Here is a 14,433-nt window from a genome sequence, read left to right as displayed (position 1 = left end):
TCTGGATATAGTGGGCACGGGACCACCTCAGACAAGAGCCAAAACAATTACAGTGCAAGGCAGGTATCGATTGTAAGAGCCAGAAATACGGAGAGGCGTGGGAATTCGGAGACAGCTTCCCAGTGAGATGATTTCACTGGTCTTGAAAGACTGGGGCGGGGGGGTTGGAGGGAAGAGGCAATGCAAAGTCCGAGAATGGGCACAGGGAAGAGCGTGGGGCTTATTCCTGGGCTTACGACGATGGGAGAGAAGCCGGGAAGAAAGGCCCGAGCAAGAGCAGGGAGAGCCTTGAACTCCTGGCTGAAACACTGGGATTTTAACAAAAACACAGGAATCTTTACAGCAAAGTCAAGTTTCGCAGCGCATTTGTACAATGTTGTTTGCATTTAAGAAAGACAACAACTAGAAGCAAATTTTTGACTGCATGATTCAATGCCAAGCAGTTAGCCTCTTCCTCCCTCCTACTTGACAAGGCTAATTGGCCGTGGCAAAACTTACCCATTAGGCATGTGGACAAGGTGGTCTTGACAGCTTCCTATTAATACACTGTGGCAGACACTCCTCTGGAACTGAGATTTCAGGAGCTCATCTGCCCAGGCTCACACAGCACAAGTGGTAGAGTCAGGGCTGGTACAGGGATTCAAACCAAGTTTAAGCCTGGGCACCAAGCACCTGATACTACTTTGCTATGAAAAGCTGGGCGGTGAGAGAAATTAGCTAGATTCGTAACACAGGGGCCTGGTGATTGCTTCTAACTCAAAATTTTACACACCAAAAAAGGCTAACTGACAGTGAAAACATTCGGAAAAAAAGACTTCTATGTTTTGTGATCCACTAGCGTTCATTGCTATCTTGTAATAAAATAATGGCGACCGCCTGAGTGAAGCGTGGGTCTGTTTGTCACTGATTGACACACTCCTGGCCACTCAGTGTCCTCCCGGCTTTACAAGAATTCTTTTCCACTACAGGTCACTGTTCACCCCTTCTGTTTTCTTTGAGGAGATGTTCTTTGCAGGTATAGATGTCACCTCAATAGAGGTGGTCGAGACTCAGGGTGTCTGGGTGCCTAACCCATTCTTTACGTAACTACGTGGTTCAGGGATGGTTCTGCGTTTCAGGCCGAGAACCCTCAGCCTCTAGAGCTTCCAGCGGTCCAGACAGTACTGCTTGGTCACCCAGAATGCTTCGCCCACGTGACAGTACCCAACTAAGAGGCAGAAAGCACGTTCCTCCAAGCAACTGAATGAAACTGAACTCTGTTCCAGAAGCAGCAGGAATAAGGATTGAGGTGGAGCAAGAATATCTCACTTTGAAATACCTCTCTTCACAACCCAAGCCAACCTCCTCCAACCACTTTCTTGGGATTCCTGAGGTCAGCTTTGTCAATCACTTTTTTCATATTAATTTTTAGATAATCTCATTTACGAGGAAATATGCCCATTGTATTAGATGAGACCATAAAATTGCTGTTATTTGACCATTATTTTGCCAACAAAAATGGTCATGTCACATGAATCAACCTAATAATAATCATGGCTATGTGTAAAATTTTCAACATGTCTTCTACATCTATTTTTCAATTTAAATAGAGACCTCGGATTTTAAGAATGAAATGAGAAAATACAGCACATATGAAAGTTCTTAATAAATGTTGGTTGAATCTTCAAGTCAATAAATCCTAGTGTGATTGGATAGCAGTGAATGTATTTTATGGAAACTGGGTATGAAACTTTCTAATGTTAAGGTGAATACACTTAAATATTTTAAAGTTTAACTTTCCCAAGCTTGTAATAATCAAAGAACCCATTTGATTTATATATTTACATTTTTATTAGAATTCTTCAGAACTGGCAACAATGGGACAACATTATAAGGAATAAAACACACGAAACACCAACATCCTTTAAACTTATACCGCTTACATATTTACACATAAAGTTACTGTATATATAAAAAATATTTTCAAGGACTCATGGGCTTGGGAATATTCCAAAGACATTATTGCTACATTTCAATATTTACAAAAAAAAGCCACAAAATAATCTCAAACAGTAAGCCACTGCAAAGAAACATCTGATGTAAGAAAAAATTATAAAAATATAAACTTTCAAGAATATCCAAGACAAAACTCTCAATGAAGTGCCCCTGAAGTACCTAGACATCTACAATAAACAACCACTTTTACTATAATCAAAGTCAATAGAAACGCAAAGGAATTTTACAGACAAAGTATGGCAAACAGCAACAATTTCTTAGATGACAACACAACCCCAAAACCTGTTAACTTTGGAAAAGGTGCGAGAGCATAGAACTTCAGTGCAAATGGTTACTTCCAGATAATGGTCACAGTTGTCTAAACGTAGTCTAAGGGACACAGGCGGGGGAAACCGCGAAGGCAGCATACCTGAATCTTGCAAGACAACACACAAACCTTGCCATGTGTACATTTACCTTTTATACTGGGCAGTGAGGAGGGGGAGAAACAGGTAGACTACAAGAATCATACCTAGGCTACAGTCTAAAGGGTAAAATTTATGTTTCAGTGGGACAGGAACATTACATAGGATCTAAGGAATGGGTACAGTATGCTGAGTCTAAATAACAGAGTGTCTTAAGTGCAGGTGGGCTGCAAGTAGGTACTGAAGCCTGCTTTGTATACGCTTTTATGGAAGCTTTTGGTAAGCTATTCTAGAAAGCTCTGTGAAGGGAAACAAGAGCAGTACGGATGATGAAAGCAAGTTACTTCTTGGGTACTGAAGGACCCTCTTGGACTTGGGGCAAGAATGCCCCCCTAAAATATCTGTCTACACGCACACACACACATACACACACACACTTCTACAGATACTGGCCTGGTGTCCAGGACATGCCTGTGAAGGAGGCTGAATCTACATTTTATCTCCTGCTACATTAGAATCCGAGCCAAGACAGCACCGTCTTCTCACTCCCAGGGAGCCAGGCAGTAAATCAGGAACTTTCTCAAACGACATCAAATCCATTGAGCACAATGCCATTCCGAAGCTCATAGGCTCGTTCTGGAGAATCTATAGAGCAAGTTCATCGGCTAAAAGAGGAGATTTTGTTAAGACTGTGCTTGGCTGTTACGTTTTTTTTTCCTTAAAAAAAAAAGTATTCTCTGTTTCCTTCAAACTTATATGGCTCGTGATCTGTCCCTACACACGGTGGCCATAATGCTAGGGTGGCACACAGAAACTAAACCTCGTGGGGTCCTGCCTCAAACACACGAACGTGGACAGTTTATAGATGAGTATATACAAACGCTGGCGGGGGAGGCCTTCTCTCCAATTCAACTCCCTAAAAGCAAACTCTGTGCAAAAACCAGGTCGGCAGTACAAAAGCCCATGCAGTGGTCTACAGCAGAGTATCTTTACTCATGCCTAGGGGACATTTTTTCATGCCCTGTGTCTCATTCCCAGCATGAAATTCTAGATTCCTTAAGCCCAGATGTTCACACGTCTGCCCTGTGTTCTAATCATGTTCTGTTTTCCATATAAAGGGTTTAGGTTTTAGCTTTTAATCTTGCTGCATCACCATAGCATCATGGATGGTTCTGAAGGCCAAATGTGACCACCACCACTTACTCACATAAACTATCAACCACACTCTTCGAACACAAACTGGAAAACCCTCGGAAAGAACGGCGGACATCTAGCCCATCCCTCCCTCTCTTTTTTCCAAATCAGAATTTTTTTTTCCTGTTTACAGTAGGAGCTACTTTGCTATTGGGAATATATACAGTTCGAACCTTTGCAAGGGGATGGTGGCTGACGACAAAAACCGTCAGCCACTAAAGTGTGCTTAGAAAGACAGGATTACAGTGGCTGCCCACCACCCTGGAGTAGGATGCGAGTCAAGGAAAACAAAAGAACCATCGTGGAAGCCAAAAGAATGGGGGATCGTTCCTGTACGGGGGACCCCGGACCCTCGTTCTGCTCAGACATCTTCCTGCACGAGCAGCGGCTGGGAGGAGGAAGCGGTGCTGCCGACAGAATTGATCCGCACGGAATGGTCCACCACGGCGTTCTGTGGGTTGGGGCTGCAGTTTGCTAAGTTGGAGTAAATCTGAGGAAGAGAAGTGCACAGTCAATACACCAGTCCCTACAGTGATACAGCGACAAAGGGCCCACTCACGGCATCAAAATCACAAATAACTGATGAAGACTCTTAAAAGAGAGGTGTTTTACAAGAACTCTGTGGCCCAAACCCAAGCCGTATTGACAAAACAAACCCAATCCCCCATTTTTCCCAAGGAAATCGCTTTACACAAGAAGTGGTGGCAAAACACGTGCCAGACTGGCTGTTCTGCTGGGACCCGTCTGGGAACAAGCACTATCTAACCTACTAAAAAGGGTTTATAAATCTCTACAGCCAACTACAACCCAGCAGCCCGTGTCATCTGAGAAACCCATGGCCCTTCCAGCACTGTCCTGCCAAGAATCAAAGCAACTGGGTGGAAAATGCTGTTTAAGTTGAAATATGCTTTGACACCCACAAAAACAAGCTTTAACCCAAAAATATCAGCGGTGTGCTATTGGCAAAGAGAGCTCCAAGCTCACAGCCCAGAAAAAAAAAAAAAGCAGCTTAAAAAAATCTGAGTCAAAGTAAGGATCACTAATTCTTCCTTAAAAGCAGGAGAGGAAATAATGGATTTGAGTTTTCCTTCCCCCATCCCCAAATCGCGGGGCGGGATCTTCCGACTTCAAACAGCTCCTCATTCTGTGTGGCTCTCGGCACGACAGCTATCTGCCATTGTCCCGCTATGCTTGTTTGATCAGAAGGCTTATTTCCCTGCAGTAACAAGCTGTCTTGTCTACGCTTTTCTTCTAGTTCATGTCACCCCAACCCTCCAGAGGATGAATGGCCCTGCCACGTGAGAGGGAGAACACACCAACCCCATGACCAGGATTTGGGGTGGGAGGGAAACATGGCAAATCTTTATGGAAACTTCTACTTCCACACTTCTGAGTACAAAGCCCTCCACCCCTTCCCCCTCCTCTTCTCACATCCTTCTTTGGCTCCGAGCAGGGGAGTCGGGCAGAAAAAACTGGTTTCCATTGCTTTACTTTCCCCCACCTGAAGCTGAATTTACAACCTAGGCCCTGGGAAGAAGGGGTGAGGAGGTTAGTCCTCACCCCTAAAACCTGCAAAGGAGGAACAGACCGAAAGGGGATTCTATGCCAGGCCAGAGGGTACTCACATGATTGGTGCTATCTGAAATCTGCTTCTCAATTAGCTGAACGATCTGCTTGAATGTTGGCCTTTTGAGAGGATCAGCATCCCAGCACGTCTTCATTATGTCATACCTGCAAAACCAGGGCCGTTTACTGTCCCTTCTCAGCGCCTTCAGACGTATGCCGTGCAAAAGCGTCCACAGTAATTCCAGAGCGAGGCAACTGGAATTACGTGTATGAAATGACACGTGCATAAAATAAAACACTGCACGTACGAACTGTTGCTGCAACTTTGTTTTTGGCGACAAGAGATTATGAAAATAAACGACAGAAATAAAAAGGAACCAAGTGACATTTCAAACTGTGCTGGTGAAAACCCTCAACATCTGGGTTTCTGTCTTTAAAAAGAAAACTAAAAGGGGAAACGTGATCTAGAGGAAAAACTTCTGGGCCCTCACATTTCGGCAGGTGCATGCTCAGGGCTGAGCATTCGGAAGCCTTCCTTGATCATCTTGTAGAACTTAGAATCGACCGGCATCCCAGGGTAAGGGCTGCTTCCTGAGGCACAAACAGTTTGCAAATCGAGTGTTAGTCACAACCAAGCAGGACACTAATAAAACCCCAGGAAGATGCTCAGTGTCTAACAAAGGTGTCTTTGGCAAGGATCATTTTACCTAAAGAAAACAGCTCCCACAGAAAAATCCCATAGGACCAGACATCGCTTTCAAATGTGTACACGCAGTTGAAAATGCTTTCGGGTGCCATCCACTTCACAGGCAGTCGAGCCTGCAATGGAAGCACAACAGATTCAAAAATATTAGTTAAAAAAAAAACCCTGAATATTAAAGATTCTTACAGATGTTACTCTGGACAATCCCCTGGCATAAAAGCAAGCGGTCGATCAGTAACAGTGACTTACGAAGACCGTGCCTATTCTGAGGTGGTGCAGTGGCAGGTTCAGAGCTGGAATTCAACAGCTGAACCGCACAACCTCAACTCTTTCCACTAAAATTCAGCTACACTTTCTGTGACTATTCCTCTTGGATATATTCTGGATCCCTGGATCTTATGATCTACCATAAAAAGCTAAATCAATCCTCCTCTTAATCCATTTAGGATTGAAAACTGGGAAGACAGTTTTTTTTTTTCTGGTCTTAAAGTTATTTTAGTCTTTTTTTTTTTTTTTAAAAGGCTTCCAGTATCCTTCCCCAGATCTTGTGCTAAAGCTGCTACTCGGGCTCTTAACCTGTGATCTATGGGTGTCCTGCATTCAGGAACCTGTGAACTTCAAAGAGAAAAAAATCACATCCTTATTTTCACTAACTTCTGAAGTCTAGCATTTCCTTGAATTACAAATGAAGGCAGTAATAAACCACAGTAGTATCAGCAGTTCCTGTAACTTTGTCACCAACAGTAATCACAGGTATCTTCACATCCTATTAGTGTTACAGGGGTCTCAATATTTACATTCGCCACCACTTGGAAAATACAGTAGTTTTTAGAACCACAGCTAGAACCTGTGACTTTATGTCATAAATACATGTGCCAACATATCACAAACTTACTTAATATTTTGATAACTACTGCAATTTAACTGCTTTTCTTGTTGATTCTATGTGTTTTATTTTAGGCATTGAAAACAGTATTATGACAAGGGCTCCCCAGGCTTCCCTGGACCGAAAGTGGCCACGGCATAAAAATGACCAAGAATTCACGTGAAATGGGAGAACTTTCAGAACACCTGACTCAACACCTGTCAGATTTCTCAAATGATGACAATGTAAATTTGGGGGTATAACTTGTGAGTTTCCTTGTTTTTAACTTGTCCCATAAATTCTTCTTACCCACCAGCCTGGTGAAAGTGATGTCTGTGATTGGTTAGTTTGACTGACTTGAGCTGGAGTCTAGGATCGGGAAGCCTGGTGGGGCCTAACCTCTCCTGCCAATTCCGACCAAGGTCGAAAACCAGTAGCAGGCTTGTAAGAAGCTGTGGCATAACCAACGTCACCATTATTTCCATTTCAAATAAAACACCTATAAAGAATAGTAAGAATGTGCTGGCACAGTCTAAGCACTTCACATACTGAACTCATTTAATTCTCACAACAACTTTACGAGGCTGGTGTCACTGTTATTCTCAAGTGGAGAAAATTATCCAACACCAAGACGCAGGTGTTGGATAATTCTTGACAATATTACACAGCCGCTAAATAATCTAAATAATGGAGCCAGATTAGGACTCGTCAAGACCGGACTTAGAGTTTGCTACCTTCCTCCTCTTGCCCTTTTGTAAATATTTAGAGACCTGGACAATGAACCACTTGTCATTCTTCCTTCCAAAATTGCACTGGGATGGAGAGAGGTTGTTTTTGTCAACACTCCTGATGATGCTATTTAGCCTCGGGGGAGTCTTTCCAGAAATGTGTGCTTTGGTCAGGAGCTAAACCCAGCGACACAGCTACAAAACCAAGTGGAGTGCAGCCTACCCCTCCAGATACCATGGTGATGAAGGAGAAAATATTATCTTATCATAAGGGACACAAAAATCTACCTCCAGGAATAAATCCGGACAGTGGAAATGGACCTAGGAAAACAGGCAGAGAAGAATCTACAGGGGGTTATGGTTTTCCATACCAGTGGGATGCAGCTCTGGAAATCATGGGCTCTGGGTTCAGCCTCTACTGACCTGTGTCACCTCTGATCAAAATCACTAAAACAGACTGCACCTTAGTTCTTCCAACTTTTAAAATAGGAAGACATTGTATTCTACGGGATGGGTCTGTTCTGAGGATACAATAAAAATTGGCAATAAAATAAAAGTACTCTGAAACAAAAATTACTATGTTCTATAAACCAATTATTACTTTTATTTATGAACCTATTTAATAGCTCTCCAATGATCACGAGTCCAACATTCTATACAGCTAACTTGAAACAGGATCTTCAATTTTAATCTTTTTCCTACAGCATGTCAATCTCAGGAAACTTCTCCTGCCATGACCTTCAGGCCCACATTTCTTACACTTGAGCAGAATCTAGTGCGTTGCTATTCTCAGGCTATGATGAAAATTAAGGCTATTTCTGTTTCCTTCACATGCCCCATAATTACACAATTAGAATTAGGAATTCTATTATTGAATTAGTTGTAGTAATGTTCAGCATGCCATGCACATTTTGCTGAAGTACCTTAATTTGACTGCTAAAATGTACGATATCTCAAGATAAGATTTGCATTATGAAAATCATGGGGGACAATTTTTATCCAAACTTGAAACTAGAAATCCTTTAGTTCGAGGTGGCAGTGAGCTATGATGCACTCCAGCCTGGGCGACAGAGGGAGACCTTCTCTTTAAAAAATAAATAAAATAAAAATCCTTTGCAGGACTGTCAAAGCAGAGAATAGGTACTCACGTTTCCTTTAACCACATAATTAGAATCATTCTTGATGTCTCTGGCTAGACCAAAGTCACAAATCTTTGTGATTCGACCATGGGTAAGGAGGATATTTCTGGCTGCCAAGTCTCTATGAATACACTATTAGGTTGGGGGAGAAAAGAAAACCATTTAAGTTCGTTTTTAACTTTTCACGAGTGAAAACTACTTTTTAATACTAGAGTGCTGCTTATATTATCAAAATCCAATACTTTTGTTTTACATTAAAGTATTTGGTATGCCAAAAATAAAAATCAAAATTATGCCTTGAATGATGTTCCCATTTTATGTTTCACATGATCAGGACCGTAATTACCATAATCGCTTTCAAAACCAATTCTAATAAATGCTTTTTTCTTGTCAGGACTGCTTTCATTCACGGGAAAATACATTGCAAAGAGCCATATCATATTTTTAAAACTGCAAATTCCTTTTGCATGCATCTCTTTGAATGTCCTTTCATAGAGTTCCTAAAATATCTTTGGAACTTCAATTTGACATCTCCCAAGGATGCAAGGAAGAGGATCTTTATTTCAGCCACCCTATATCCTCTTTTAGTTTGGTAATTGTTTGGAAATGTCACCAATGGCATTTAAGGGTAAGATCTAAAACCTCATTCTATTCGGTTAGTCCCGTTTCCTAGGGAATTCCTCTCACCCTTCCACAGACCACGTTCTTCCTTGCTTTGGTTCCATCATTCTCTTCCCATCCCCACCCCTTTACTTCCTGACACTTCATAAGCCATACAGACAATATTTGGGGTCTAACTTCAATAAAACTCAAGTATATGCTTCATCAAGCATGGCAACTATGAGGTACCCCCAGCATTTGCTGAAAAAAAAAAAAAAAATGATTCTCCGCTATCTTCTAAGAGCACAGCCTATATATCCTAAAAGCCAAAAGTTTTAAATGAATTCACTACATACAAGAAAAATTTCATGGAAAGCTCATTTAGACAGGCTTGCACTTTAAAGCTGATACGTTAGAACATGAATTCCAAAGACATAGCAGCTGAAACACGAAGAAACTAGATTTCCTCTGCTTTTGGTGACCACACTTCAAAATGACACTCTGCATTCTAACGCTCAGTTCTACGAATGACTCCCACTTACATTCTTGGAGGCGAGGAAAGCCATGCCCTTCGCCACCTGGTAAGAAAAGCTCAGCAAGTCTTCCAGGTCTAGGGCCAGCTCGTCGTCCTCCATGATGGCAGGAGTCACCTCTCTCTCTATGTATGAGCCTGTTCGGAAGAGAGAGGTTTTCTTAGCAATTAAAAGCTTAAAGGTTGAAAAGGAAAAGTGGTGAAATGACAATACCCAAGGCTGGTAAGGAATGCAATACTATGAACTTGCAGGCAAATCACCTCCCCAGTGCTGCGGGAAGGTAGATGTTGAATCACATAGTTAATATTCAACAATCCTGGGCTAGGTTACGATATCCTTAGAGGAGAGGAATGGTGGATTAATACAAAAATCCCATATCTAGAGTAAGACGTTCAGATAAAAACACACACACACACACACACACACACACACACACACACAGACACACACACACACACATGCTCTGACCCCAAACACCCTCTTGCAACTCTAACTCCTGCTGACCACTGGCATTGCCACAGGACTCTCTTGTAAAGGAGAAGTGGTCACTCTCAGGAATGACATCACATCTCACAGTGGTACGAGACATCCTCTGCCAGTGAACTTGCTTTTATTGCTTGGTAGGTACCCACCTATTCTCGCAGATCTCCTTTTGTCAGCCTTGGTTGGGACAACGTAAGAAACTCCAGGTTTCATGTCCATGTACTCATTGGTACTGTCATTGCTAGGAGAGAGGAAACATCCAAGTCACTACGGAGTCAAATGGGAAATACAGGGGACGCTGACAGGTCAGGCTCCCTCTCCTCGCCCCCTGTGGTACATAACGGACTGATTTTATTCAAGGAAAGTAATGTAAAGTTTGAATCCAAAGTTTGAAAATATTGTTCCATAAGACAGTTTTTAGTATTCAATATTAGGGTCCAATTCCTGGGAATTAGACGTCTGTCTTGTGTTCAATCACAGAGTAGATTCAGGTTAGGAATGTCCTATCTCTTTACACGTTGGATTTCATGGGAAACACAGAGCCAAAAACGTTACTTCAAACTCTCCTCTAAATTAGCCCCAGGAGACAAGATGAAAAAAAGACAAAGAACAAGAGCTTCCAAGATGTGTTGGGGGGAGACAGAGATCGTTAACATATAGCGACTGATGGAGGAAGGTTTAAAAAAACCAAGTTTAGTTCAGATAAACACCAATAATTTGGATGATTTTCTGAACCATCTGGACCTCTTGAATCTGCAACATTTGGCTGGAGACTCTTCAAGATTTCTAGTACTTCCTGCTCCTGATTAGCATAGAAACACCATGACAACAATCTCCTTCAGAGTGTGCTGGTGGTTCCAATCCCATATGGGATCCCAAAGCACAAAGAACATCACACAGGATTGAACAGTTGAGGCCATTATTTCAGAAAGTTAAAAAAATATGTACAGGGCCAAGGTTTCAAAAAGAAGGCAAAGTAGCTCATTTCTTCATGCAAAGAGCATATGCTCCGGGGAAACTAACAAAAGGTAGTTTGCACGGTATTTTTCTACCCCTTTTAACTACTTAGGTTTATAGGATTAAGAAAAAAAAAACATAAAAAAGCTTCACCTGGGGTTTTCAACTTTAGCTGGAAGTACAGAAAATGGCTTTAAGAGGGAGGTGCCAATCAATAATATTTACTGAGGTCTCCTTGGGGGCCCTGGTGTTACAAGTTCAGGAGATACAAGTCTTGCCGCCTCAAAACATAGGGGACACGGAGTGAATAAACAGGAGAGGAGAGATCCACCACACAACCGTATCGATATAAAGCACAGGGGCTGTGATGTCTGCTGGACCAGGTGCATCTAAGAAGTCCTCCTCGGGGGTGGACCATGACACCATCCAGAAGAAGGAACACGTATGGCAGAGAAGAATTCTACCCTGGCTATAAATCAAATTCCCCTTAAAGGAACTTGAAGCTCTACATACATCATTCAAACTCAGAATGGTATCAATGCTAAAAGAGATGAGAAGTAGGTCCGGAGTTTTAAAAAATATGCTCGGGTAGTTATGTCCTTTTACAGCATGATGAATTAAACAGGGTTGGAGCGGGGAGGAAGGGACGTAGAAATAGTTCAGAGGGACATGGCAAAAAGCCTGGTGCAGAGACACCTTCAGAGCTCTCTGCCACTCTGCTAAAGGTGTGAAAGGACTTTACTGTGACGACTTGACAGGCTCTAGCACTTTCCCTATAAACAGCATCTCACTGTAAAGATGCACGTACTATCGAGCTCACCAGCATAAATGGAAATGCACACAAGAGCAGAGCCGTAAGAGAAACAGATAGAAAATTCATTCAGTTGCACAGAACTAAAGCTGAGAGGAAAAAAAAAAAAAAACAACCCTAAAGATGCATTTTAAAAAACATCAGCAAATCTAAGTTTAACACAGTCTGAATCTTTAAAAACACTATTTGAACTTTCTAAACTGTTAATCACATTTAAATGATTTAATAATGGATGTCACACCTCAGAGCACCTCGGTTCATTTTCCAGAGAATCAGCCTTGATTGCAAATCCTTATGACCCCACAAACCGCCTGTCAACAGACGACTATTTATGTCAATCAGTCTTACCAGGAAGACTCCTTTGAATGTAGAAGGTTCTTATAAAGTGCCGCTTCTGCGTGATCCTCCTGCTTTGAGCAAATAAACGAATCACGTTTTCGTCTCAAAAAATTCAGAAGATCACCATAGCAACAATATTCTGTAATGACCAAGGTGGGCCCTGTGAGCACATAAGAAAAGGTTAGAAAGAGGTGAGGTATATAGATCATCCTGCCTCCCACAAAACCACCTGAGGGTGGTCACGGCCATGAACGTTCAGCTTCAGTGGATGAGCTTAGCTAGTCCCGATGTCACCCTATCTGTTAACACCACTTATCAGAAAAGCAGCATGACGTGGAGAAAACTAAAACAAGCACGCCTCTTTCCACCTGAATTTCTAAGTGACGTTAGCGCCTGGGGCCAGGCGTGACTGCTGGTTTCAGACAGAAGTCACTGCTCGCAAAGGTTCTGCTCTTATCAAGTTTCCTACGTGAGTGTTTTGATTCACTCCTGTTTACAGCAGGGCTGCGCGCGCTCTCCGTAAGGTTATTATGGATATGACGAAGAGACAAACTGTGGCACAGTAGGAAATCAGCCACACGGAGCAGCCGGCTGGGACAAGGGGGAAGTGGGTGGAAACCTGAAATGACCTGTGTTCCGAGCGCTACTAGTTGAAAAATTCTCTGCTGTTATGGATGCTTGACACTGCAGTTCTGAAGTAACAGGCAACTGTTTATTTAACTTGGTAGAAATTTCCTCATGAACAATTCATGATGTGGTGAGGCAACATTTATGGGCGTTGTTTTGAGACACTGTATGAAGCTGTTGACTTTAGCTCGGATCTCTCCAGAACACCTGGAACAGCTCCTCTTACGCATCTTGGTTCCTTCGGACCAAAATGCTTTCTGCAAACACCATGGACAGCCTCGATGGGAACCTCGACTGAGGCTTCACATCGGAAATTTATTTTTGCAGAAGTGAAACGTTTGCCTCGTTTGGTGTGTATTTGAGAACTGATAGGCTTAGAGGCCCGTTTTAAATTATGGTATGGAAATGAATATTAACCCTGTTAGTGACTACATCTGCTTCAGCAATACATAAAGCTTGCAAGGTAAGAAAAGCCTTCCAGCTGAGATGAGACATTCAAGAGGTCAAGGTTGTCCATGTTACACACATGACAATAACTAGGACAGTAACTAGGTTGTCCTACCCCATGATAAAACTAAAATCTACATTTTTTTTTTTTTTTTTTTTTGAGACAGGGTCTTGCTCTGTCACCCAGGCTAGCACACAGTGGCATCATCAAAGCTTACTGCAACCTCAAACTTCTAGGCTCAAGCGATCCTCTTGCTTTAGCCTCCAGAGTAGCTGGGACTATAGGCATGTGCCACCACACCCGGCTCATTTTTCTATTTTTTGTAGAAACAGGGTCTTGTTCTTCCTCAGCCTGGTCTCAAACTCTTGACCTCAAACAATCCTCCAGGCTCAGCCTCCCAAAGTGCTAGGATTACAGGCGTGAGCCACCACACCCAGCCTAAATCTACATTCTTAAGAACAATAAGGAAAACAAAATCTAGCAAGAGAGAACAGTCTGGGTAAAAATCTTGCAAGCAGTTTTTAATCAAGCATTCTCGAAATCATATGAAAACGTCACCCTTTGATAACCTGACAGCTAATAAAAGGCAATAGAAGACATGGCTTTACCTCCGATGGTGCATGCTCCAAGAAGATTCACAATGTTCATGTGATTGCCCAGGTAACTCAGGACTTTGAGTTCAGACATGAGGGCTTCTCGTTCCGTTAAATGGGCACTTGCTAAAATTAGAAAGGTCTTCTTTAAGCAAAAATCAAACTTGGCAAACTGATGCTTTGCATGCAGGAGCTTGCAGAAACTTACGTTTAAGCATCTTCACAGCGACAGTCATGGCCGAGTCCGACTTAATTAAGCCATATGCAGTCGCCTCAACAACCTTCCCGAAGGCACCAGCACCCAAGGTTTTCCCTTTAGGAAGGAGGACAACAAGGTAAGCGGTGGCAGGGGTGGTGGGACCGAAGGGCCATATGTGTAATTTCAAAATCAAAAAAGGAATCAAAGACAATTTGTCTAGAATCATTTCCCTATGTTTTCTATGCCAAA

General features: G+C 42.4%; 1 protein-coding gene across 2 annotated transcripts in view; it reads right to left on the bottom strand.

The window, feature by feature from the left end:
- Positions 1–1,806: 1,806 nt before the first annotated feature.
- Positions 1,807–14,433, bottom strand: part of KIT (KIT proto-oncogene, receptor tyrosine kinase) — a 76,960-nt gene continuing 64,333 nt past the window's right edge. For both annotated transcript variants that reach the window (XM_045533041.1, XM_045533042.1), the window contains exons 12-21: positions 14,194–14,298; positions 14,001–14,111; positions 12,327–12,477; positions 10,360–10,451; positions 9,737–9,864; positions 8,604–8,726; positions 5,867–5,978; positions 5,651–5,750; positions 5,219–5,324; positions 1,807–4,083 (exon numbers count right to left, since the gene is read on the bottom strand). In XM_045533041.1, the coding sequence (XP_045388997.1) occupies positions 3,955–4,083; positions 5,219–5,324; positions 5,651–5,750; positions 5,867–5,978; positions 8,604–8,726; positions 9,737–9,864; positions 10,360–10,451; positions 12,327–12,477; positions 14,001–14,111; positions 14,194–14,298 (1,157 nt within the window). In that variant the 3' untranslated portion in view covers positions 1,807–3,954. The remainder of the gene's footprint in view (positions 4,084–5,218; positions 5,325–5,650; positions 5,751–5,866; positions 5,979–8,603; positions 8,727–9,736; positions 9,865–10,359; positions 10,452–12,326; positions 12,478–14,000; positions 14,112–14,193; positions 14,299–14,433) is intronic.

The sequence above is a fragment of the Lemur catta genome, chromosome 19 (assembly GCF_020740605.2).
Source record: "Lemur catta isolate mLemCat1 chromosome 19, mLemCat1.pri, whole genome shotgun sequence".
NCBI classification, from domain to species: domain Eukaryota; kingdom Metazoa; phylum Chordata; class Mammalia; order Primates; family Lemuridae; genus Lemur; species Lemur catta.
This window is presented reverse-complemented; position numbering and strand designations above follow the sequence as displayed.